The 25,256-nt window shown below is 56.1% G+C and overlaps 9 protein-coding genes across 9 annotated transcripts; 6 read left to right on the forward strand and 3 right to left on the reverse strand.

The window, feature by feature from the left end:
* Positions 1-1,167: 1,167 nt before the first annotated feature.
* Positions 1,168-2,430, forward strand: INS49_006461 (uncharacterized protein; the record flags this gene model as incomplete). Its single annotated transcript, XM_043167233.1, has 1 exon — positions 1,168-2,430. One exon carries the CDS (start codon positions 1,168-1,170, stop codon positions 2,428-2,430), a length of 1,263 nt encoding a protein of 420 aa, XP_043028377.1.
* Positions 2,431-4,121: 1,691 nt separating this feature from the next.
* INS49_006462 (uncharacterized protein) lies at positions 4,122-5,553 on the forward strand (the record flags this gene model as incomplete). The annotated part of the gene is made up of 2 exons (XM_043167234.1): positions 4,122-4,575; positions 4,757-5,553. 2 exons carry the CDS (start codon positions 4,122-4,124, stop codon positions 5,551-5,553), a joined length of 1,251 nt encoding a protein of 416 aa, XP_043028378.1.
* Positions 5,554-6,272: 719 nt separating this feature from the next.
* INS49_006463 (uncharacterized protein) lies at positions 6,273-7,519 on the reverse strand (the record flags this gene model as incomplete). Its single annotated transcript, XM_043167235.1, has 3 exons — positions 6,273-7,100; positions 7,214-7,354; positions 7,445-7,519. 3 exons carry the CDS (start codon positions 7,517-7,519, stop codon positions 6,273-6,275), a joined length of 1,044 nt encoding a protein of 347 aa, XP_043028379.1.
* A 950-nt stretch (positions 7,520-8,469) lies between these two features.
* On the forward strand, positions 8,470-10,332 carry INS49_006464 (uncharacterized protein; the record flags this gene model as incomplete). Its single annotated transcript, XM_043167236.1, has 3 exons — positions 8,470-8,657; positions 8,947-9,466; positions 9,532-10,332. The coding sequence occupies 3 exons, from the start codon at positions 8,470-8,472 to the stop codon at positions 10,330-10,332; spliced, it is 1,509 nt and encodes a 502-aa protein (XP_043028380.1).
* Positions 10,333-10,802: 470 nt separating this feature from the next.
* Positions 10,803-12,184, reverse strand: INS49_006465 (uncharacterized protein; the record flags this gene model as incomplete). The annotated part of the gene is made up of 2 exons (XM_043167237.1): positions 10,803-12,036; positions 12,135-12,184. The coding sequence occupies 2 exons, from the start codon at positions 12,182-12,184 to the stop codon at positions 10,803-10,805; spliced, it is 1,284 nt and encodes a 427-aa protein (XP_043028381.1).
* Positions 12,185-13,167: 983 nt separating this feature from the next.
* On the forward strand, positions 13,168-14,874 carry INS49_006466 (uncharacterized protein; the record flags this gene model as incomplete). The annotated part of the gene is made up of 4 exons (XM_043167238.1): positions 13,168-13,244; positions 13,316-13,588; positions 13,654-14,153; positions 14,213-14,874. 4 exons carry the CDS (start codon positions 13,168-13,170, stop codon positions 14,872-14,874), a joined length of 1,512 nt encoding a protein of 503 aa, XP_043028382.1.
* Positions 14,875-16,884: 2,010 nt separating this feature from the next.
* INS49_006467 (uncharacterized protein) lies at positions 16,885-20,347 on the forward strand (the record flags this gene model as incomplete). The annotated part of the gene is made up of 6 exons (XM_043167239.1): positions 16,885-17,019; positions 17,104-17,162; positions 17,222-17,240; positions 17,299-17,364; positions 17,422-19,151; positions 19,210-20,347. 6 exons carry the CDS (start codon positions 16,885-16,887, stop codon positions 20,345-20,347), a joined length of 3,147 nt encoding a protein of 1,048 aa, XP_043028383.1.
* Positions 20,348-21,742: 1,395 nt separating this feature from the next.
* On the forward strand, positions 21,743-22,503 carry INS49_006468 (uncharacterized protein; the record flags this gene model as incomplete). Its single annotated transcript, XM_043167240.1, has 4 exons — positions 21,743-21,766; positions 21,843-22,005; positions 22,091-22,153; positions 22,283-22,503. The coding sequence occupies 4 exons, from the start codon at positions 21,743-21,745 to the stop codon at positions 22,501-22,503; spliced, it is 471 nt and encodes a 156-aa protein (XP_043028384.1).
* Positions 22,504-22,920: 417 nt separating this feature from the next.
* On the reverse strand, positions 22,921-23,976 carry INS49_006469 (uncharacterized protein; the record flags this gene model as incomplete). Its single annotated transcript, XM_043167241.1, has 1 exon — positions 22,921-23,976. One exon carries the CDS (start codon positions 23,974-23,976, stop codon positions 22,921-22,923), a length of 1,056 nt encoding a protein of 351 aa, XP_043028385.1.
* Between the last annotated feature and the right edge of the window lie 1,280 nt (positions 23,977-25,256).

Consider the following 25,256-nt stretch of genomic DNA (forward strand, 5'->3'; position numbering starts at 1 on the left):
CGTCTGTTCCAAGTCTTCTAGTCATTTTGGCGAGTTGCATCGCGTCGAGTCGGCCTCAACGGGAACTGTGTCAACGGTGGGGTTGGCCGAGGCTACTGGGCTGAATGATGCCTACTCCTCCATATCGCTGTTCGATCTCGAACTTGGTCCGATGAACAGCTGTGCTGTCAGGTTCATCACTTCGTCGACGTGACATGCGCTCCTCGTGCTGGCCCTTCCCACCTTTTCTGGGCCTCGTCCAAGGCCTCGTCCGAACCTCGATGTTTGCGCCTGGGCAATCGAGCAGTGCCGTGCTGGGTGGGGGTCTTGGGGCCCATGTGCCTGCCGAGATTACCTCAATTGAATGTTACGCATGATGGAAAGTGCTGGGGGTCCGGCCAATGGCGATCCGGTCTCGTGGGAGTGCCTTCCCCACAGGCCCACTAGCGCGATATTGCTTCTTCGGCGGAAGGACCCACCCTGCAGTAACCCTGCGGTCGCCCGTTTCCTCATGCGCTGTGCCCTTCCTGCCCGCAACCTTGTTCTCCTTGTGCCCCGCCAGTGCACCTTGCCATCTTTGTCACCCTCTCGCGCCTGCTTCCTTCTGCCCAGGTTTCATCATCTACTCCTGTTTGAGCCTGTTGTTGCTCTGGGGCTTTGGTTCGCCTGGCAGCATTATAGCCCACCACACTGCCCATTCCCTGCCCTCTCCATTGCCCCGATCACATCAAATCGATTCCAGGCCTCGACTGGGTTGGCCCCCGATGGGCTGTAGCCATGTTTTATTTTGGTCTGGGTCCAGCAGGAGGAAATACAAATCTACCTGACACTTGGACTTCAAGTCGCTCCATCGACCCACCTGCCCCAACGCACGACAACTCACCGTCGCGGTGATCTGCTCGACTTCAGCCTCTATTTCCTCCCGTCCTCTCCCATAGGTCCCTTTGCTGGCCGCCTAGCCTCTCGTTACACAACAATTCTCTCAATTCCCAACTTGGTCAATCGTTAATACTTTCCTTAAATCCCGAAAAGGCGGTGGATCCCTGCGGCAGGCCTGCGCCCGACCTATCTTGTTGGCGACATTATCACCTCACTGGTACACTTTGCTTCTCCTCTTGTGCACGCCTCGGTTCTCGACTCCCTATTACCCAGGCTTCGGATACAACCACGTGCACATCGGCGGTCGTCATGGCTGAAGTACAAGCGAGGCCGACTGGGCTGGCCGCCAGCAACCCGATTAAACGATCACCGAACATCGCCATCCCTCCGACGTCGATCTCTCTGCCCCCACAAAACGCCACCTCTCGACTGAAGAGCCAGCTTTCGCTCGATCCGTACTCACCGGTCAACCAAAATGGCAGTTTCGAGTTCGACCGTGTAATCAGGAGCGGATACCTCCAGAAGCGGACGCAGAAGACCAAAACGTGGAAGTCTGTCTACCTGGTGTACCGGCCAAACACATTGAGCATTTACAAGGACGACCAGGAGACCAAATTACGCCACAAAATATATTTATCGGACCTCACTGCGGTCACCCTCCTCAAGGATCCCAAGAACAAACGAGAGAACGTCTTCGGCCTGTTCTCGCCATCAAAAAACTTCCACTTCCAGGCTTCCAGCTCCGTCGAAGCCAAGGCATGGGTTGATTTGATACGCAGCGATGCCAGAATAGAGGAGGAAGAGGAGGAGATGTTTTTGGCCAGCCCGGTTATCCGTCGCAACTCTTTTATGCCGGCTGGCTCCTTCGACCAGGCCGAACCAGGCCCAGGCACGGGCCCGATCCTGCAAGACCGCGATACATATTTTTCGAGCTCCCCGGAACCGGTCGAGAGGAGCACGACCAGTTTCAGACGCCCGTCGTACAACCCGCGACGGCCATCCACGACCGTCGAGTCATCTGGTCTCTCAGGGGCCGAGCTGGCGTCACACTCGGACTTCTCGGACTCGGATGTCCAACGAGTTCACGGTGTCGCAATCGAGAGCCTGGCAGTCCAGTCCCCTCCTCCTGCCGTTTCCGCAAGTCCCAGGCCGAACCCGGGAGTCCGCAACGCCAGTCAAGCCAGTGGTATCAACATCGAACAAGACCCTGATCGGATCCTCTGGCAAGGCTGGCTTCGGTGGCTTCGCAATAAAGGTGGCGTGCGCCAGTGGAAGAACTGCTGGGCTGTTCTCCGGCCCAGGAACCTCATCCTTTACAAGGATGAGTCGGAGTACACCGTGCAGTTTATTGTCCACATGGGCATGATTCTTAACGTGGTTGATATCGACCCGATGAGCAAAACAAAGACGCACTGTCTGCAAGTTATTACGGAAGAAAAGAGCTACCGATTCTGCGCCTATGATGAGGAATCTTTAGTGAAGTGCCTGGGGGCTTTCAAGAGTCTCCTGGCGAAAAGGAAAGAACTCGAAGCCAAGATGGCTGCCAGCGACACAACCACAAATACTTCCTGAGGGGGGAATGTCACACACTGTGTCTGACCGACACACACTGAGCGCGCGCTACCTCTTGTTGTGTCGCCAACCCCCTTTTTTTTTTTTTTTTTTTTTTTTGCAAAGGCTGGGCACGTGGCTGGCACTCGGCTTGCCGGACGCACGAGGAGAGCACGGGAGTATTTAGGTCAAATCATTTTTCTGTACCTACCTCCTTGTCTTTTTTCTTTTGTTGGAAATAGGCATGTGATGCACACATGCTCCTGTATTTACGAATCTATGAACGATGAATATTGATACCATTTTCCAAGGGAGCACCGCCCAAAATTCACATAGCACATTTTCCTGCACCTGCAAGCTAATATCCTGTGGTATCCAGATATACCTCCAAATCTGTCTGAGCGTGACATTCCGGCAGCTCAAGCTACCGGTGACAGGAGCGTTGCACGAATACTGTGGTTAGTTTGTAGGGCAGGGCGGCGACAATGAAGTTCAGCAGTAGCATGTGGCAATTCTGTGGCGAACATGTTGTATGTTGCTTATAGGAGACAATCTACATGGGAACGGACTGACAGGGTTGTGTGAGCTGCTGGTCGGAAGCTTTGGACCAAATGCGGTAGTTTGGGGGAAGAAAGCGAGCAAGCGTTTACTACTGTTTGTTAGTCCAGGGCCGGGGAACCACACCAGTTTAGCTGCGGTTCATTAACTTAAGCTGCTGGTACCTACCAGACCAAATGTCCAAAAGCCAGGGCACACGAACCCCTCTGTCCACTTAGATGGCGCCGTTGGCCTCCTCCACACACCATCTCGGACGGCGTGCATGGGTATGACAGGTCTGTCCCATTTCACATGAGCCCCAATGAGATGCAACAACAGACCATGAGGACCGCCCCGCGTGCGATAGATCAGACGAATGCCGCGGTGTCATGCAAAGGAAAACGGGCTTGCCCTTGCCGTCACCCACCATGTCCACAACGCCCACCCTGCCCTGTCCGCCTGCTCCCCCCGTCTGCATTTCATGCGGGTCTGATATTTGGCCCCATATCCGCCTCTCCCTCACTCTACGCAGTCCGCGTACCTGATAGGTGAGCTGCCGCCGCCACCTCCCGCTTGGCTCCCCCTCCCCAATGGGCTCGTCCATAGAGCGTGCTCCGCCGCCGAATCATGATGTCGGTCACGATGGCCTGGGGCGGACACGACTAGCTGGCAGGTGTCCCCTCGGGAAGGTGCAGGCGCATTGCTCAGCTGGGGAGGGAGCTGGGCAGGGGGAATAAATACTCGATGGACTGCTACCACTATATCTTTGATGTATGAATCTTGCGATGCCCACCCGGCTGCTCTCTGTGAGCTTTAGCCGACTTCTCACTCGCTCTCTTCACAATCCGGGTTACCTCGAGGCTGGCTTAGTTGCCCGTCACTAGTCTTGCTTCACTTGTTGTATATCCAGCAATTTTTTGATATCGCGTAATTCACCGTGTATATACACACACTTAGCTTCACATAAGGTCCATTGACTGACATGGTCACATTTCATTCAATTTTTGTAAACAGTTCGACTGCGCTACTTAAGACTCCGACCTGGCTCGACGGCACAACTTCCCAATATAATCATTTCTTGACCCGGGATCTCACACTGAGGACAAGATCGCCACCGCACACCAACACAGACCTCTTTGCTAAACGCACCTATACAACCAGAGCTTGGTGAAACCATGCTTCTATTCCTACCTCTTCTGTTGGCTCTCCTAGCCCTCGCCAACTCTGCCCTCGCCGCCCCGAATGTTCCCCTCTCGACGACAAGCCGCTGGATCGTCGACGCCGGCGGCGAGCGGGTCAAGCTCCGCTGCGTGAACTGGGCGGGCCACATGGAGACAAACCTGCCCGAGGGCCTCCACAAACAGTCCATCAGCTATCTGGCCGACTGGATCGCCGCCCAGGGGTTCAACTGCGTCCGGCTGACCTACTCGATCGACTGGGCGCTGAACCCCACCGTCGCCGTCGCCGACGCCTTCAAAGACGCCGCGCCCGCCGCCCAGGTGTCGGCCGATTCTATGCTGGGCCTCTACTCCCAGGCCTTGGAGAAGAACCCGTTCCTGCAGAACGCCACAACCCAGGACGTCTTTGCCGAGGTGATTGATCAGCTGTGGGACAGGGGCGTCATGACCAGTAAGCAGTTTTCTTAACATTCCCAGGGAGAACCCATCTGCCATATGCGTAGTCTGTCTTCAGGCCGTTTGTAAGATTGCGTCCTTTGAGACACACTATGGGCAGACAGTTTCCTCAGCCACCCCCTTATCTACACAGACCATTACCTCGGTTCTTTGATAGCTAACTCGTGATACTGCAGTCCTCGACAACCACCTGTCCAAGGCCGGATGGTGCTGCAACCTAACCGACGGGAACGGGTGGTGGGACGAGGCGGAAGGCCACAACGACCAGATCTCGCGGTTCTTCAACACCACGCAGTGGCTCGAGGGCCTGCAGTCGGTCGCAGCGTGGAGCGCCTCACGCAAGGGCGTGGTGGGGTTGTCGCTGCGGAACGAGATTAGGCAGGGCATTGTCCAGCTCGTCGGGCTCGGAGACTGGTACACGCTCGTCAAGAAGGGCGCACAGGCCGTGCACTCGGCGAACCCGGACGCGCTGGTCATCATCGGTGGTGTCAACTCGGCGACGGACCTTAGCTTCAACAAGAAGGACAGCCTCGACTTCTCTGCGTGGAGCGGGAAGCACGTGTGGGAGTTCCACGCGTACTCCTTCACCGTGACGTTCCACATCAACTTCGGCATCTGCTCCCTCCGCAAGGACGCGTGGGGCGTGTTCGACGGGTTCCTCCTTACGCAGGGCAAGGAATACACGGCGCCGCTTATCCTGAGCGAGTTCGGCGTGGGCATGAGCGGCGGCAACAATGACGGCCTCAGCGACGACGACGACAGCTACCTCTCGTGCCTGGTCGAGTACATGACCAATAATGACGCCGACTGGGCCGTTTGGGCCCTGCAGGGGACGTACTATGCGCGCAATGCGCAGACGGATTATGAGGAGACCTGGGGCATGCTGGACAAGGATTGGGCGACGTGGCGCAACCCGAAGTTCCCCGGCATGCTGGGCCAGATGTGGAACGTCAGCCAGGGCCCATCACAATAATGGATCGGTCGTCAGCGATGGAGTTGATAGGAGTTTGGTTCTCTCTGATGACTTGCAGGTCAGGACAGCGTTGCAGTTTCATGGTGGCTATGTAAAGTAGTTAGCCCTCATTCAGTCCCATCACTTTTAGGACTTATAAGCTCTATGACAAATGAGCCCACTGCAGTTTTGCGGTTGTAGACCCTTCTATAACATGGAAAAAGGGTAAACCTCTCTTTCTCTGATGCCACAGTTTGCAGGGACCTCCAAAGCTTGTGCAGGTGCTCAAACATACAGAAAGGTTGAGAATGACCTACCAACGCAGTGGCGTCCACCCCGTGACATTCCACAGGTCAGCTTTCCAAAAATAGGATTGTCTCCTGATGTTGGTCGAGTGTGCGGTGAAAAGTTCAGCAATAGCTGTCATCGATTTCTCACTGCCAGCCATCACCCACGAATAGAATGAGCATATGACGCAAATGTAGCATGCACCTCTGTCGAGCTCGCTCTCTCACTCTGCCAGACAGGCACGGGGAGGAAAACAAGGATCAATAGGAGAAACGAGGAGACGCGATTCCATCCTGAGCAAGGGGGGCCGAGATCGCAGTACTTTTCTTGTAATAAAGCATGAAGTCACCCTAATGAACCACGTGCATGAGTGGTTCAATGCATTGCGATAGAAGAATGATACCGATCACTTTGCACTGCTCAGTCATACCTGCCCCAATGTCCTCTGCCGCTCACTCGAATGTGTCGAAGGCGAAATCGTCGTTCATGAACTCGTTCATGCTGTTCATGCTGTTGAAGTTGTCATCAAAATTTGTGTTGGTCTCTTCACCCAGGTCGAAGAAGCGGTCCAGATCATCCATGCTAGTGTCGTTTACAGCGTTGGCGTTGTTGTTGACAGCAGGCTCGGTATTTCCGCCGGGGGCGGGTACCCCTAAGCCCAGGCTGTCAAGGCTGCCTGTTGTGTTGTCGAAGCTCGTCAAGTCCATAATGGTGTCCTGGGCAGCTGGCTGCGCCGGTGGCTCGTTGTTGACTGGGTCGAGTGTGAATGTTGCGTTGGTAAAGGGATTGTGAGCAGGCGGCGGTGGGTTGGAAGCTGGCTGCTGAGCTGGGACCGGGGGTTGGACCACAGCAGATGCGGCCGGTGGCACGGTGGCAGGGACTTTCTGCTTCTGGGAGTTGACCAGCGGGGATGGCTTGGTCGCTAGACGTCCAGAGGGCGGGCCTGACTTGGGAGCTGGCTTTGGAGACGGGCGCTTAGGCTCAGTGGGCTTGACGGGATGGAAAGGGACGGCGGTCGCGGCGTGCGCAGGAGTGCCCATGCCCATGTCTGGAAAGGGGGCAACTGGCTTGGTTTCCGGGACCTTGGGCGTTGGTCGATTCTGCATGAATGGTGACACAGAGGCCATCATAGGCGCAACCGGGACGGATGCTTTCTCGACCTTTGGGGGATCAAGATCGATGACCATGGGTGCGGGCGGTTGAGCTGGACCAGGGACAGCAGCCTTCTGCTGATCCCGCAACTTCTGAAGGTCTCGCATGTAGACAGCTTTTGCGCGTATCTGTTGGGTAATCAGCTTCAGTCCAGGCAGCCCAGGATCTCGCCAAGTAAGCCACGAGTCTGTGCTCGTAGGTGGTGGGTTCCTGGACACCAGATAGGAGGCCCGTGACTTACGATTTCCATCTCCATCTCATCGAGGGTTGAGTGAAAGCTGTCGGTAGCTTCTCCCATCTTCTTCTCGGCGTTCAGGATGATCTGGGGCACACGCTCTGAACGCGAAGCACGGGCTTGAAAGATCCTGCCCATCTGCACCAACTAGATGAGGACGATGGTCAGCAAGGCCCATGAGACAGTGAAGTACAGGCCATGCCATGCCCCGCTTTGCCATGATATGTGTGTTCTTACAATCTCATTCAACTGCTTCTCAAGGTTGTCGGCCAGATGGCCCTGCCCTTGGCCAGATTGCACCGTCGCAGCCATCTTGCAGTTGGACGAAGGGGACACCGACGTCGTTATCGATGTCGATCAAGCTTGCTTTCCGCCCAAAAGATTTTCGCGAGCAGCAAAGAGAAAGGGAAATGGATGATTAGATTACTGATTGGCAGGAAGACTTTAAAATGGAGGAAAATGGCAAAGAAAAGAAAGACTGCAAGACGGCCGTGGTTGGTGTGGTTGGCGGCGAGGTGCTGAGATGAAACCCCCAGATGGAGTGAACAACGGGTAGATAAGAACGGTGAGGAGGAGCTGAGCTTCAAGGCGCACAATAGACCTGGGGGGCGGAGACCGTGTGCGAGCCGTCTGTGCTTGAACTTGTTAGCCCGTCGACTGGGCTGCTTTTGGCTACAGCACAAGTCACAGAGGGACGACCGGACGTCGCTTGCAGTGATCTTGATGAAGGAAGCCGAGCCCAAGCAAACAATTAGAATGTCGGTAAAGACGTGAATCGGTACGGACAGGGCGGCCTGGTTGGCTTTGCTGGGTTACCGTACTTGCACTGCCGCTCCTGTGCAGATAAGCGCCCCAGGATGACCTTCTCCCTCTAGTTCTCAGCAAGATCACGCAGCGATGGGATAAACGTTTGGCATGATAAACCTGGAAGACGATATGAATCTTAATCTCGACAGCAGAGGCTCGGGGGACAGCGTGCTGAATGAAGGGGATATAAGCTTGAGCGCAAGGCAAGTGCTGCTCTTGAACTGGGAGTCTTGCAGCCAACGGCAGTGCCAGGGTGAGCAGCCGTCCTTCCTTCCACTCATCCACCGAGTGGGTTAGGCAGACTACCTAGGTAGCAAGTACCACCCCCCTCTGGGGCCGTGACAGTTGTTATCAACAGTTATACGAGTTCCGGCAACTGCCCACCCTCGGTCATCTTCCAACCTTCGATTACGACCACCAGAGTAGACCTGTACTCTACAATTGTATAAGTCAACATGACACAGATCGACGAGTCCACGTCTCTCTCCATCCAGCTCAGGGTCCACAAGGAAGCCGTCAAGTATCCGGCCAAGACCCATGCCCACAAGGTCAAGAGGGAGCTTGCTGCCTCCGACTCGTCCTCCTCGACAGGCTTGATCTACCTGCCCGGCCAGAACTCAGAGCAGTATGAGGATACAGATGGGTACTTAAAATCTCCGTTGCATTCCCTCTTTCCCTACCTTTCTTCCACATATTGCCAGCATAAAACATTGTGGATTGGGAACAACTCTACGTTGCTCTGACGAAGTGCCCGGTGCGCTTGGATGCGTCGTGTCTAAGTGCCTACACATGCTGCAAGGCACTCTTCTCAGAACATAGTCTAAGACTTTGTCCACATCACATCTGTCTCCAGAGCATCATACCTGATCATTATTCTCATTCTAATCGCACCCCCCCCCCGGGGAACATCAATATGCTAACATAGTCACAAGCGAGAAACCCTTCAGGCAGCGCAGATACACATTCTATCTCTCGGGCGCAGACTTTCCCGGGTGCGCTGTCACATACGATATAGCAAAGGACATACTCACGCTCTGGATCCCAATCAGGAAGCCCGAGGAGATCATTTGGTTCGGCGCTCTGCCAAGCGTAGAAGAGTGCGCCGCCCGATATGATGTCGACTTTGTCAAAGACATCACCGACCTGAAGCCGTACCTCAAAAGGACCTTGGCCCCAGACACGACTCTCTATGTTCTGCACGAAAGCCAAACACCGCCCAGACCATACGGTCCGACATCGGGCTTTACGGTCGACCACTCCGCTTTGCAGCCAGCCATGGACCTTTCCAGGGCCGTCAAGTCTGAGTATGAGATTAGCCAGATCCGCGAGGCCAACGCGATATCCTCAGAAGCACACCGTCACGTCCAGAAACATATCAAATCATTGACCAGCGAGGCCCAAGTTGAAAACTTGTTCCTCGCCAAATGCCGCGACCTCGGAGCCAAGAGACAGGTAACCTCAGAGTTACACACTCCGTACTATGTCACAAACATCCAAGAGCTGACTTTCTGATCCAGGCCTACCCCGTTATCGCCGGATCCGGTCCCAACGCGGCCACGCTGCATTATGGCGCCAACAACCAGGACTTCGGCGACAGGCAGCTCATGGTCCTCGACGCTGGGGCCGAGTGGGGATGCTACGCCTCCGACGTCACCCGGACCTTCCCGCTCAACGGCGCGTTCAGCCCCGAGGCGAAGAATGTGTACGCTATCGTGGAGGAGATGCAGGAGACCTGCACCTCGATGATCAAGCCAGGGGCGTCGTGGTCGGACATCACGGCCAAGGCCCAGCTGGTCGCGTTGGATGGACTGGAAAGGCTGGGCATCTTACGCTTCGGCCTTGCGGGTGGGGAGCCTTATCCTATCCTTAGGGCTGTCAGGGCTTTCTTTATGCATGGGCTTGGACATCTTGTCGGGCTGGACACCCACGATGTAATTGGCGGCGTCCACATCCACAGCATGCTGGGCGGCAAAGCCTGGAGTTTAGACAGACTCGACTCCCACGCTGAAACTCTCACCAAGGGAGGGTATTCTGTGGGAGCCAGTCAAGGCGGAGGTGATCCTTACTCACCGCCGTTACAGAAGGATATGGTTATTACCTGCGAGCCGGGTCTTTATTTCAACCGGGCATACATTGAGTGGTTCTTTGCTAACAACCCTAAACTGGCCTCGTACGTCGACATGGATGTATTGGAACAATACTATCCGGTCTGTGGGTGCCGGATCGAGGACTGTATCTTGGTGACAGAAGACGGGTATGAGAACCTGACCACGGCGCCGAAAGGAAAGGAGATGCTGCGTGTGATCAATGGCAACTAGGGTGGTTGGGACATCTTGGTTTCTCTTGCTGAGACAGCCTTAGAGAAGCTGTGTATACTAAGATAGTAGAAAGGGCCACGGCCGCTCGTACATAGTCATCCGCCTATCTGTATAAATAATATTAGATCAGTCGCTCAAAATATTCCAAAAGGCGGCGGCGCAGTGGGCCAACATGTATGCGCATGCAGGACAGCTTGCTACAGTCTTGCTCGCTCTCCGCACGGGGCTCATGGCCATGATTGCCTCGGACTCATGGGAGGCTCAAATGGCCTCAGAACGGAGGGCACTAGCTGCGATGGAAAAATGCCCGTCAATGCCTCGAATTCGCAATGCTAAGAGTACCCGGGAATGCTACACAAACACATAAGAACCAAACGCCGCCTCATTTCCATCCATCGCTTTTCCTCTGATAGAGAAAGTACCTAACCACCCATCTTGTACACCGCCAACACCTCTGAGTAGAGCCCCATTTACAGATACTTCTTGGGTGTCGACTTCTTCTTCTTGTAATACACGTACCCACCGACCAGCACGACCTGGCTGCCGATAATTACTGCGATCAGACGCCCGTGACCAGGCGACGCGTGCTCCTTGACAGTGTCCCGGATGGTCTGGTGGCTGTCGCTGACCAGGCCCTTGATGGCGTGCTCTGAGGAGCTCACCTTGGACGTGACGTCGCCCTTGAGCCTGCGGACCTCGGACTCGAGGCTCGTGATCTTGTTCTCTAGCTCGCCGAGGCGGTCCAGCTTGGACAGCAGGCCCTTGAGCTCCGAGATCTGACCGGAGATCTCCCCATGGCGGGTCTCGCCGATGGAGTCCTGCTTCGCGACGGTGCGGAAGATGGTCGACAGGTGGTGGTTCACGCTCTGGAGCCGGGTGTGCAGGTCGGCGAACTGGGCCTTTGAGCTGGTGATGGAGTCGGCGGTCGCGTCGGGGATGTCGTCCTCGAAGCCCGAGTCCCAACGGCCGGAGGGGGGGTTCCCTCCCATCGGCTGCTGCTGCTGCTGCTGGCCCTGGTTGCCGAACATGCCGTCCTGCTGGACTGCGGCCTGCTGCGTATCCTGCTGCTGTTTGTCCTGGCCCGGGTCGATGTTGTCCGTCATGAGGACCATCTTGAAGATCTCGAACGAGTCGGGGTTGTCAGCGCTGGCGGCTGTGATGCCCAGCTTGTACCCCGCGGGGATGCTGATCTTGTCGCTCTCGAAACAATTGACCCCATCGATATCCACCTTGAAGTTGCTGGCTGTCTGACGGAACTTGATCTGGGAGGGCCGGCCCAGGTTGCGGTAGGCGTGGTTGCAGTGGCCGAAAGACTGCCCGTCCACGGAGATCTTCTGGAAGTCCTTGCTTCCGTCGTTGAGGAATCCTCGTACCATACCTGCACTTCCGCCATACGTGTCGATCACCAACGCGAGACCCTCAAACTTGCCAACCGTGTAGATAGAGCTGAGGCCGACGTCCTGCAGCCCGTCCCGCACTAGCCAGATGTTGAGATTGCCGCCCGCGCGCTCTGGCCCATTGGCGCGGAAGTCCACGTCCGCAACCCATTGTGTGTGTTGGAGTGGCTTATCGGCCCAGACGGAGGCGCGATGGTTGCCAGGTGCAGGAGGGGTTAGGATTATCTTGTTGGAGAGGATCTCTGGCCAGGTAGGGTTGCCTTGGAGGGAGAAGCCCGGTATGGAGTTGTCGTTGTTAGGACTTATCCTGTTGGCGGGTGTCAGTGACAGTCGCAAGAGCGAGCTGGGGGAAGAGAGTCTGCCTGCCTGTTGTTGTAGCCAAAGCTCAGCTCGTTGACCAGGTACTGGGCTGCCACCGGGGAGAGGCCGGCGAGGAAGGCCAGCGCTGAGCGCATGGTGGGCTGGGTGATATATGCGAGTATGGGAGCTCCCTTTGGATGCTGGAAGGTGTGCAGCAAGCCCTCAGAGGTGGTGCCCCGGCAGACAGACTTTTATGCAATGCGACACGAGGGTGATGTGTTGCTGTTGAGGCCACTCTGGCGAAATATCAGGATGCTTCTGCGGCGCTGACCTGGCCTGGTGGCCCTAACTCCAAAACACCTCGGCGCTCGAGCTCCGGAGCTCAGCTGTAATGAGAGGGTGAAGTGGAATTCTTCTCAAGAGGACAAAGAGCCCCGACAAACGGTCTTGAGTGTCTTATAAAAAGAAGAAGGTTCCAAGTAACAACGGTAGTCTACTCAATTGATTCTGGCAGTGATGGGGAGAGAATAGATGCATCGAGACTCGCGCGTGTCTCAGTCTCAGCCTTTGTCTTCCTGCCTATCTGTCAATCGGCCGGTACACAGGTACATCCGGTATGAGCACAAGCACTTTGGAGATCTGGCGAGCTGTTCCGAAGCCAGAAAGAACTCGACCCCTGCCCTCGGGAGCTTCTCCAACTGACCACAACGGCAGTGTGGGGTCCAGGGTGGCTCCATGACACAGAAGGTACTGTGACAAGCATCAACACCCGCGTGGTATCATGACCTCGCGAGAGTCCTGCGAGAGGCTAGATCTCAGAGACAAATACAGAAAACATGGACGGTACTGTGCAGCCATTTCCACATAGGCTTCGACACTTATATAGTGTGTTGTGGTAGAGCTGGGCTTGTCTCGCCATCGCAGCTTACAGGTAGCTGTCAGGTCCCTCTACGCAGTTCCCGGGAAGACCGCACTAGATCCAGCTCTGGCCCGAGCTCAAGGTTCTCGAAACCACCTTGGACGAAGCTGTGGATTTTGTGAGATTGCACTCTGCGAGATACTGGACAACACCACGCACACCACACACCATAACCCACACGCCCGTGCCATTGACAGCAGCGGGGGATATGGTCTCAAGATGACTGAGATTTATCCATCACTCACTCAGTGTGCCATAGTTGCCACAGCCTTCAAGGTTCTTCTATTCCCAGCCTAGTGAGTACCGCGCACTACTCCAAACCAAGCCCTCCAGCTCCTGCGGTGCTGATATACCAACCTGTTGCCAGCAAATCCACGGACTTTGAAGTCCATCGGAACTGGCTGGCCATTACGCACAACCTCCCGCTCTGGGAATGGTACTTTGAGGAGACATCAGAATGGACCCTGGACTACCCTCCGTTCTTTGCATACTTCGAATGGGTCCTGTCCCAGGTTGCAAAGCTGGTGGATCCAGCAATGCTCAAGGTCTACAACCTCGGATACGACAGCTGGCAGACCGTCTACTTCCAAAGGTCGTCCGTGTTGGTCACAGAACTCTTGCTCGTCTACGCCCTACAACTGTTAGTGAAACTCATCCCGCCGTCTCAGGGAGAGCCCAGGTTGTACTGACCTCATCGCACCCCAGTTTCGTCGACTCGTCTCACGGCGCAACCAAAAGAGCTGCCCAGGCTGCCGCCATTTCAATACTGTTCTCTCCAGGGCTCCTTCTCATTGACCATATCCATTTCCAGTACAATGGATGCATGTACGGCCTCCTCATCGCATCTCTTGTCCTAGCAAGAAAGCAATCCGGTTTGCTGGGCAGCGGGCTCGCCTTTGCAGGGCTTCTATGTATGAAGCACATCTACGCTTACCTGGCGCCGGCCTACTTCGTGTACCTACTCCGGGTCTATTGCTTGTCCCCGAGATCCTTCTTTCGCATCCAGTGGCTCAACTGCATCAAGTTGGGCGGCGGCATCGCTGCTATCCTCGCTGCCGCCTTTGGCCCATTTGCGCTCCAGGACGTGGACCAGCTTTGGCAGATGAAAGAAAGGCTCTTCCCATTTGGTCGAGGACTATGCCATGCTTACTGGGCACCCAATGTTTGGGCACTGTACTCATTTTCTGATCGGATCCTCATCTATCGTAAGTGTACTGCTTTCACCTGGAGTACCTAGGCGACGCAGGCTAAACCCTCGAAATAGTTGCGCCGCGCCTTGGGCTGCCAGTCAAGCTCGATGCACTGTCCAGTGTGACACGAGGCCTCGTCGGCGACACGTCGTTTGCGGTGCTCCCAGACATAACTCCCCGGGTGTGTCTTATGCTCACACTGGTCTTCATGGCCCCGCCACTTGTGAAGCTGTTTTGGAAATCGACCTGGGATGGCTTCATTGGGGCTGTGACCCTTTGCGGCTACGCCTCGTTCCTGTTTGGCTACCACGTGCACGAGAAGGCTGTCCTCCTGGTCATCATCCCCTTCAGCCTGATCGCGCTCAAGGACCGCCGGTACTTTGGGGCGTTCCGGCCACTGGCGGTCGCAGGGCACGTGTCCTTGTTTCCGCTGCTCTTCACGCCGGCCGAATTTCCGATCAAGACCGTCTACACTATCTTCTGGCTCATCCTGTTCCTCATGGTCTTTGATCGTCTCGCGCCAGCTTCCGGCAGGCCGAGGTTCTTCCTCTTCGATAGGTGCAACACGCTCTACATTGCCATCAGCATACCCTTGATCGCATACTGCTCGCTGATCCACGAGCTTGTCTTTGGTCAGAGCTACGAGTTCTTGCCGTTGATGTTCACCAGCGCATACTCGGCGCTGGGAGTGGTTGGCAGCTGGATTGGATTCAATGTGGTGTATTTTGCTTCATAGACAGGCAGTAAGAGCCAGACATGATCAATTCCAAAATGAATGACAATCTACAAAGCACCAGAGCTGCCAGCCGCCCACTGCGAGACAGCTAGCACCTGTACGTGATGCTGCAGGGTCTGGGTCTGAGAGCGAGGGACGCTGCACAGGCTGAGCACAGCGGCAGGGACTCCCCAAGCCCCAAACAGGCATGGCGCCCCACGTGTGCCGGCCCAGACAGGCCTTGTTCCTTTGTGACAATGTACCGCCCTGAATCGCTGGTAAGGTAGCACCACAGCCCGAGGCGTGCGCAAGGCTGTGCCGCAAGTGTTCCATAACTCAGCAGCGGGAAGTGACTTTGGCCTGGCGGCACAGAATGTATCCTTGAATGTTTACCACGTCAGTACCTGTGCACCTCCTACACTTCAACTTTACGACTGTACTCACTTGCCTGTCGCGATGCCCTCGTTGTTCTGCCTCTGGTCGCGTATCCTCGCTCTTCCAGACCCAAGCTTTGGAACAATTCGTGCCTGTGAATGACCCGTGGGAAGTGACATCGCCATATTTGCAGATATGTAGCGGGCATGTACAGATGTTTGGGAGGCTGAACGGGAGATGCACATCAAATCGATCTGCCTACGGTATAGATATATGCAGATTCGGCGCCTAGACGGTATGGTCTTGGGGGGATGTCCCGCAACAGCCGAGGGACAATACTGTCAGGTAGAAGAGAAGGTAAAAATATGGAAATTGATAAATATTGAGGCGGGACATGATCTACCAAGAGAGCATCCGGCGCGGCCGGGTGAGGCTCAACGCGACGCGCTCGGAATTATATATGCACATATAGACGTCGCTGCTTGAGCTCGCTACGGACTTCCGGGGCAGGTGGTTCGGAGAGCAGACTTGAGAGTTGTAGGAACGAACAGCTGGACAGAGTGCGCGCTTGCACTGCGGGAATTGCAGGCTGTGATGTGGCATATGCGCGGTTGCGGGTGGTGCAGAAGTGGGAGGGCCCCTTTTGGGGAGTGGCAGCGGGAGATATATCAATAGCAGGGAGATGTGCTTGGGCGAGAAGACGTCAATGGGTGTGGCGTGGGTTGTGCGGTCAAGGGCGGTCAGAACGAGTACAAACATGGACATAAAAGCTGCGGTGGTGGTGGACAGATCAGGGGAGCAAGAGGGAGGGAACGTTTGGGGGTGTGGGCGATGGGGACGGGATCCTCTTGTCTCTTGTCACCGTCCCCCGGGAGGGCCAGGCTAGTCTTGGCCCTGGTCGAGCCGGGATCCACTCTGTACATAGTCGCCCGCCATTGTACACCAAGTACGCGCGGGTGCAGGTACACATGAGATGTACGTGTGCGGGCGGACAGGGTAGCTGCTAGCAGGAGGCCATGTACCGTATACTGCGGATTGTAGACCAGATCATACTGGGATGCGAGTACCGCACATGCATTCGTGACTGACTGCCTACCTGCCCGCCCGCCTACCCTACCCGACCTACCTACCTACCCACACCCACCCAGACTACCTTACCTACCCTCTTGGACATCTCCCAAATTTTGAATCTCGTTTCACGACCTACCCTCTCTCCTTCTCAACACTCGTCCCCTCCCCCTCCCCTCCCGCAGCATCACCAGCCAGTCCTGCACCTTGGCCCGCCGCCCACACACCCTCGACAAAAGCCATCGCTGCCGGCGCCCCCAACGCCGTTGCGCGCCCGCACCAGCAGCAGCCTCGTCTAAGTCAGGCCGGCCCTGGGATCGGTCAAGGCCCGCCGGGAGACTGCACACCCCAGTCCCGTGCAGTCTCTGCACCTCCACGTCTACCCACGACCGGGCCTGCTCCACGCCTCTGCCCTCTTGCCTTTTGGACACGATCGCGTCCCAGCCGGCACAACAACACCCCAATACAACATCCGCCACTCCAATTCCATCCTGATCTGAGCTCCCCCTCAGGCCCGGAAGGCTGAACCTCAGCCTTGCAGATGATTTTCGGCCCTCCTGCCACCCTGCAGTCCTGCCCCCATCCGCCATGGTACGGCCCCAACACCCCGTCCGCAACCCGGCGCATCCTCCTGTCCGCCCTGCTCACCCTCTCTCAAAGGTCCTCTTCAAGCGCAAGCCGGTGCAGTTCCTGCAGCCGCCGCCCGTAGAAAACGACCATGAGGTATGTCCATGCCTCCCCATCCCGCGACGCGCCGCACCGCGCCGCACCGCGTGCACATTGCTCACTCCCCAATTCTTGCCATAGGTGTGGTACATACCCCAGACAGGCGAGGTTTTTGTTACGTATGAGGACTATCTTAATAGGTATATGACGCCCTCGCCCCCTTCACTTGGTACTCATTGGATGCTAATATACGGCCCAGGCTGGACTTCTATAAGCAGGTCAGTCGCGCCGCGAACCACGCGGGACCCTCAACGACGTCACTAACAACACCCACAGAAACGCTTCATATGCCAAATCACCGGTCACTCGGGTCTGAACTTCTTCGAGGCCCTAGAGTCAGAAGTAAGGTCTTCCGGCCTCTCCTCCGATTTCCTACGCGCTGACCCTGATCCCCACCAGCTCGCTGGCGCACAGGAAGTCGAGCAAGCCTTCCCCGAGCCCCTGAAGGGCCCCATCCTGCGGCGCGTGCAGTTCCAGACGATTTCTAGGATCGACAACCTGGTTGACAAGCTCTACGAGGAGTTTAAGGGCGATTTCTACCCCGGCGAGCATGTCACCGTTTCTATTCACACCGGCGAGCGCTTTACAGGGGTGGTGAGGGACAAGGCCAGGTTCGGCAGTAAGATGCTCCCGGATGGCACCCTCACCGTACCCTTCTCGAGATACTTCGTTAGCCTGGACGATTCCGATGACCACGAGGCAGTCGTCGACGACAACAATATTTGGCGCGACCGCAAAGTCTTCACCAAATCCGTCCTGCGCTCATTCGTGAAGAAGACGGTTACAAGAGACGCATGGACCGGGGCTCCCTGGCTTGTCAAAGACACAATCGCAGCTCAGTTCAAGATTGACACGCGCATCCCGACACATCTGCGCTACGAGACCAAGGTCCAGGAGCGCAAGCAGGCCCAGTCGCAAAAACGATTGTCCAACCAGATGTCACACCCTCAGGACGTGTCCGGCATAGCCAATTCCTTCCAGGCCCAGGGCCCGGTTCGATTACCAGAGCTCAAGCCCGCAGCAAGGCCTCCAAAGGCCAGCAAGAACCAGAACCACCACGGTCCCCACGGGCAAGTTGTGAAAAAGCCTGAACCGGGCCAATTCGTCCACCTGCCACTTCCGGGTAACCCCTTCCAGTTTCCTCTATCCTTCCGGCACAACCAGGTCCCTCCGCCGCCACCCGTGTACGCACAGCCGGAGCCTCCACCGCCGCCGCCGCCACCGCCAAAATACCCTATCGAGGATCTCAAAGTAGAGCCAACGCATCTGGTCCGGCCGCCTATCCGATACATGTGCAGCGATCCGCCCATCGAGGTCGAGGAGCCGTCGGCTTCCTGCGAAAACATACTCATGAAATCTGTCGGCCCCCTTCTGGAGACCTGGGACACCCTCAATGTGTACTGCGAAATATTCCAGCTTGACTCCTTCACGTTTGATGATTTTCTGGAGGCGATGCAGGTAGCGTCGGAGGAGACCAAGGTTCAACTGTTTGATGAGATCCATTGTGCGGTCCTCAAAATCCTGGTGGACTCGGAGGCTGATGGGGGCAAGATCAATTTTCGGCTGCCTGAGCTAGAGTCGGACGAAGACAGTGACGAGGATGACGATGAGGAAGAGGAGGAAGACGAGAGCCGGGAGCCCACACCACAGCCGACCGCCCGTGCCACGCGGAGTAGCATGGCGAAGATGGAGGCCGAAAGGCTGGCGGCAGAAGCTGCTGCTGCAGAAAGAGAGGAGAGGCAGCTGGAAAATGCCCCGAAGCACCGCGCTGAAGAGCTCTTGGCTGACTACGACTGGATCGATCATCTGAGAAAGAGGAATTTCAAAGACGGCGGATGGGAGACGATCATGGTTGGTCTGCTGTACCAGCTGTCAAAGGAAGAGCGAAGAAAGGCTCCATGTGAGGATCTGCTCATCCAGCTGGTACCTAGGGATGTCGAGGCCACGCAAGACACGATCCGGCAACATTACGCGGCGATGGACGTCAACTATCGCGCCCAGGCTTTGCAGATTATCTGCTTGCTGACTGCCGAAACGAAAGCCATTCGCGGCTACATGGAGGACTGCAGTGAGCATATGACGGGCTTCAGGAAAGACAAGATCGAGTGGCAGCGACAGAGGAAACAGGCGTAAGTATATTTGTGGGGACTTTGTGCAATTGCGGTGCAGCTAACAAGGAGATACCAGCATCGAGGAGCTGAAGGCTCTGAATGAGGAGCGAAAGATATTGCTGCCAGAAAACCTGCCGCCATCACCTGCCCATGAGGCGGTTGATGCCAACGGAGACGTCAAGATGGACGACGTTGATGAGCTGACGCCAGCTGAAGATGAGGCAGTCGACATGGAGGACGAGCCGCCCCGGAGTGTGGCTCGTGGCCTCCGGCGTGGCCAAGACCGAGCTGCAGAACGGCAGCGCCAAAAAGAGAGGGAAGAGGAGAAGAGGAAAGAGGCCGAAGCCGCCAAGGCAGTACCCAAGCAGTCGAAACAGTTCGTGAAGGTCTTGAAGGAGATCCAGAAGAAGGAAGATCTCATCAAGAAGTGCGAGGAGGAAATCGCCGTCATCGACAACGACCTTCGAGAGGCCGACTGCGCGCGAACAAGGGTTCTGGGCAAGGATCGGTTCTGGAATCGGTACTACTGGTTTGAGCGCAATGGAATGCCATACGGCGGCCTGCCCAACAGCTCCACAGCGGACGCCGGCTACGCAAATGGCTGCATATGGATCCAGGGGCCGGACGATCTCGAGCGCGAGGGCTACATTGATTTGGCTCCCGAGTGGCAGAAAGAGTATCAGGCCATCTTCAACATGACCGTCCCGGAGCGCAAGGCAAAGGAAGAAGGCCCAACAAGCGTCTTCACGGCCCGCCAGTGGGGCTACATCGACGACCCCAAGGACGTCAAAAAGCTGATTGACTGGCTAGACCCGCGCGGGTTCAACGAGCTGAAACTGCGCAAGGAACTGGTCAACTTTAGCGACAGGATCCTCAAGCACATGGAAAATCGTCAGGCGTACCTGGCAGCCAACGAGGCAGAGGCAAAGGCTGCTGAAGAGGAGAGGGAGAAGGAGACGAAGACGAACGGGACGACGGGCAAGCGGATGACCACCAGGACCAGGAATGCTGCAACACCAGAGCCGACCCCGCAGTATCGTTGCTTGCAATGGGAGAACACTACGGCCATTGAGGAGCTGGGGTACCTGCACAGTGATCAGCCGCCTCCTGCGCCACCAAAGGCGAAGAAGGGCGGGTCTAGAAAGAAGGACACCGCCAAGGAGGCGGCTGAGGAGCCCGCCCCTGCTGTGAAGACGCGGTCGAGGAGGAAATAAATGTCCCTGCCCCCAGGGCCCCGGGGCATCGCCGTGCTAAACAAACACGTCCAAAACGCCAGCGCCCAGTGGGGCTAAAGGTTCGAAAAGCGCTGGGCAAGAGGGCAAGTCTGCGCTCACTAAGGCAGCAAACCAAGAGACAGAGATGTTAAACTGCTGGTTGAGGTCTCAAGGGCATCAGTACCTGCCTGGAGAGCACACGCTCAAGGCGGGTTGGTTAACGGGATCGCGCGTCGCACGAATGGGCATGACCAAGAGACGCTGCCTACGAGCCGTGTGCCGGCTCTTTGGTAAGCCCGAAATAAAGAGCAGAAGCAGTTGTGGTTTATTGAAGAGGTCGACATTGAGCGGTTGGCCCTTGTTTGAACATAATCGGTTTGGTCTCGAAGCCCGTTCCAGGAGCATCTTGGTCGATCCGCGGCATCATCTGTCGTGTTTGCATAAGCCCACCTTGTTTCTACAACACCTAAGGCTTGAGATGCATGCATTTTCCAACGGCGTCGCGCGTGGCGTTGCTCATAGAAGTTACAAAAAGACGAGACCAACGAGTATGAATAGAATCTTAAGCGTTGCTAGAGGTATAGTTATGGTGCATTGTGAACTGGGCTTTACTGGGGAATGAAAATACATTCTGGATCAGCGTGCTCCATTCTGGCTGATTTCACGTATGCTTGGATGTCATGAAAGTCGAGATATTTCGTTTTACACTGTCAGACAATTCGAATCTACGGCCTCGTTTGTCGACCGACATAACAGACGCCTTCAGGCGATCCCTCAAGCGGCTTAAGGGAGACACTGAGGTTGTGGCAAGCTATCATCAAAAAGAATGTCCGCTGCAGGTCGTCCAACAAAAGTTATCACAGCCGCTGCCAGAGCACGGGAGCACGAGTGAGTGAGTACCTGGGAGAATCACTGGCCACTTGGTGGCAAGGTGGTTGGACTTGGCACGTCTACACATGGTGGAGTGGCGGGTGGACCTGCAAGAGTAAGCGGGATCTTGAGCGGAGACAAACAGGACGAGCCCAGATGCCCTTCTGGCTAGGGTTCTCGTGTGCAGACGGATTTTGACCGCATGGTAACTACTTGGATCTCGAGCTTTGTTATCAGCGACTTCGACGAGAGAACAGAGGCGGAGCAGCGCAGTGAGAACGGGAAAAGTCTGAGGTGCATGGGAGGCCGCATCTGCACTAGGCGTAGTCACTTTTGGAGAACCAGCCTATGCGCACAGGCACTTAGGACCCACTTAACGGCCGGACCTACGTGTTTTTCCGTGCGGATTCATCCGCTAATTGGATCCAAAAAGCCCACCAGAAATTCTCCCCAAACACCTTACCTTCTGCAAGCGATCCAGGACAACGACATTTTGGCGCAACACCATCAACCAGGTTGCCCAGCATGTCTCTCGTGTCGGGCGAGAAGGTAAATGCGACTTACTTCGTCTGGCCCGGTCGATGGCCTGAGTTTCATTTGAGATGCTAACGGTTGGCGCGTGCAGTCGAACTTCCAGTTCATCTTGCGTCTGCTCAACACCAACGTTGACGGCAAGCAAAAGGTTGTCTACGCCCTCACCAAGATCAAGGGTGTCGGTCGCCGTTACTCCAACCTCGTCTGCAAGAAGGCCGATGTCGACCTGAACAAGCGCGCCGGAGAGCTTACCTGTACGATCCACACCCACACCCACACGAGGCCCCGAGGGCCAGCCGGAATTGGAGTCAGAAGAAGATGCTAACGCTATTCACACAGCCGAGGAGCTTGAGCGTATCGTCACCATCATCCAGAACCCCACCCAGTACAAGATTCCTAGCTGTACGTCAACCCCAAACCTCGAATCCCCCCAGCCCCGAATGGTGGAAGCAGGCGAGAACATGACGTGACACAGGGCGAGAGAGAAAGGAAGACGGAAAAAAAGTATTGGGCTGACTAGTGGCAATCCAGGGTTCCTCAACCGACAGCGCGACATTGTTGACGGCAAGGACTCGCAGGTCCTTGCCAACGGTGTCGACTCCAAGCTCCGTGATGACCTCGAGCGCCTAAAGAAGATCCGGGCCCACCGTGGTCTGCGACACTACTGGGGCCTCCGTGTTCGTGGCCAGCACACCAAGACCACTGGCCGTCGTGGCCGGACCGTCGGTGTCTCCAAGAAGAAGGGTGGTTAAAGAAGAAGGCGGTTGCTGGCGTCTCGGATGGTTGGACGGGATACACACGATTGTTTCTACACGGTTGCATTGCTGCTATACCATGGACGGTATCAGGCGTGTTATGGCTTGCATCGTCTGGTTTATGAAAAGGGCGTTGCCGCCCGCACTGGGCTTATCGACAGAATGAAACCGGTATCCCACCCAAACAAAAGGAATTGCGGAAATTGAAAGTTTAAGTTACGACAAGAGCCCACGGGGAACCTCGCATGAGGGAAATCGCGTGACACCCAAATTTTGTGATGGATACTTCTACGGTTGCGGCTACCACCAAGGACACCAAGTCGCCGAGACTTTTGTGATTCAAAGCCAACCAGTATGCACGCACTTAGAGTCGACATGGCTAAGCGTCTATCAATGTGCCTAGGCAGTTTGGATTTAATCATCCTCAGTGGTAACTGCCGTATCTAAGACCTCCACCCGCCCCTGTCCTTTTGTCTCGTTCGCTATGAAGTCCGAGAGCCCCTTGTATGCGCCGGGCTCGACGAAGCCCACGACCTCCCACTCGGAGCCCACCACGTCCTGGTTCTCGACCTGTTCCACGTAGCCCAGTATCTTATCCTTAACCGTCCCCGGCGCCTTCTTCTCGCCCTCGTCCTCATCGTCATCCCCTCGTCCTCCCTTGGCCCCCTTCTTGTCCTTACCCTTCTCGGCCGCCGGCGCCTTGACGGCCTGCTTCAGCACGCCGGTCGAGCAGGTGATCCTCAGCCTCATCCTCGCCCTGGCGACCGGCACGGGCTGCTTGGCGATAAGCGCCTTGATGGCCTCGAGGGCCTGGCTCTTTGCGCTCTTGGTGGTCGTCACGCCCGTCCAAATGTGTTCTTTTGACGACGATGACGACGCTGCTGCTGCGGCTGCTGCTGCGGCGGCGGCGGCGGCAGCTGACACGATAGGCTTTGACTTGGTCTCGCCGTTCTCCGCGGCGGCCGGCGTTGCGCTGCCGCTTGCGGAGGCTAAGGCAGACTTGCTGTCCTTGTCGCCCTGGCCCTGGTGGGCCTGCTGGCTCAGCATGTCCAGGGCCTTCTCGATCATGCCCGTGGTGTAGACCCTCTTGGTGCGGGGGTCGACGAGCTTGGAGGCGACGATGCCGACGACCTCGTTGTGCACGCGCTCGAGCTGGGCGGCGCGCTCGCGCTCGCCGACCTGCAGCTCGCCCTTGTTCAGGATCTCGAGGATGATGTCGTCGGTGGGGACGTCCTTGCCGAAGGCCTTGGCCAGGTCGGCGGAGGGGGCGGTCTGGCCCTTTGACACATTCAGGAAGACGCTCGGGATCTGCAGGACGTTATCGAGGTCCGTCTCGATGCCCGAGCGCCACTCGAGGACCTTGTTCTTGTAGCAGGCGATCTCGAAGCGCTTCTTGCCTTTCTTGAGGCGCACCAGGGAGACGTTCGTGAGCTTGATCTGGTTCGAGGGCTGGTTTATTTGTCGAGACATCGTGGCGGGTGTGGTGGTGAGGGTAGAGGAGGAGGGTTGTGAGAGGGAGTTTTGGTGATGTCTGGGAGGGCTCCCGGTGGGGATTTGCTGCCCCGCGGTGGGTGAAGGGGATAAGTCTCGTAGATGCTTTCTCTGTTGAAGTGTCCCTTGCAGTTGAAGTCCGAGAAAAACCAGGTGATACAGCTGTTTCCGCCCAACAGCGCGTGTAGGGCAAGGTAAGAGAGAGAGAGTGTTTGTTAATTATTAGCCACGGGCTATGTCATGGCTGGAGCTGCACTTTTCCTGGTCGATAATGACGCGCGGGCAGGTGGGTGGGGTGGGATGCTTGCCTAGGCTGACCAAAATTGCTGGCTCATTCTGATTCACACTCGGCGAATGACTAATAATAACTGGCTGACCCTCGACGGCAGAGCAACAGCTCACGCTGTTGTTTCCTTTCTCACCACGAACGAACTGGTTGCAGGGTGACGTCCGATATGAATAGCTGTAGATGTACAGGCATTGCGGATGTCTACATCATGGTAAGATTCGATAGAATCGCATGGGAAGGGCACTCTTCGCACTCACGTAACGCCTGGGTATCTGCTGCATAGGCGGTGGCGTCTGCATCTGCTCTCGCAGGTCGGACAAGACTACTGAACTTCTTCTAGTCCTTATTACAGTGGCAGCAGGACGAAACCTCACGATCAGATATGGATAATGAGTACTTGGGACTGTGAGATTTTCCCTGTAGCGTAGTGCGTAACAGCGCAGCTCACATTGATCGCAGAGGTCTAGGTGCAACCCGACCGGTACAGACTGGACACTCTCGTGTGAGACAGCCTCCAATGAGACAATTCTGGGACAGCTTCCCGCGGGATACCATCCTTTCGATGACCATCTTTAGGATGACCTCCTGTAGGATTTCATCACCTCGGTACTGTGTTTTGTTCCCTTCAAAATACTCAAGCTGTTGTATGGTATGCAGCAAACCCTATGCGTACCGCTTTGGAGAGACGCTCCCTTGGGCGGGGCCCACCGACAGCACTGTATCGTCGATTCATCTTTCAACTTCGACTCTGGCCACGGTACTAAGCCTGAGATTCTCTAATTAGACCTTGAGAATCCTGATGCTCTGTATCTACCCTAGGCAGATATCTATTGTGCCTAGCTGCCGCACCTAGGTATGTTCAGGAGCTCTAGAGGTAGCCAACTCAATGAGCGACAGCCAGAGGGACCAGGGGCAGCGCTCGATGACGCTTATCAGGCAGGACAGGGTGTATCAGAGGATCCGCGTGGGC

Source organism: Diaporthe citri (assembly GCF_014595645.1).
Source record: "Diaporthe citri strain NFHF-8-4 chromosome Unknown scaffold_2, whole genome shotgun sequence".
NCBI classification, from domain to species: domain Eukaryota; kingdom Fungi; phylum Ascomycota; class Sordariomycetes; order Diaporthales; family Diaporthaceae; genus Diaporthe; species Diaporthe citri.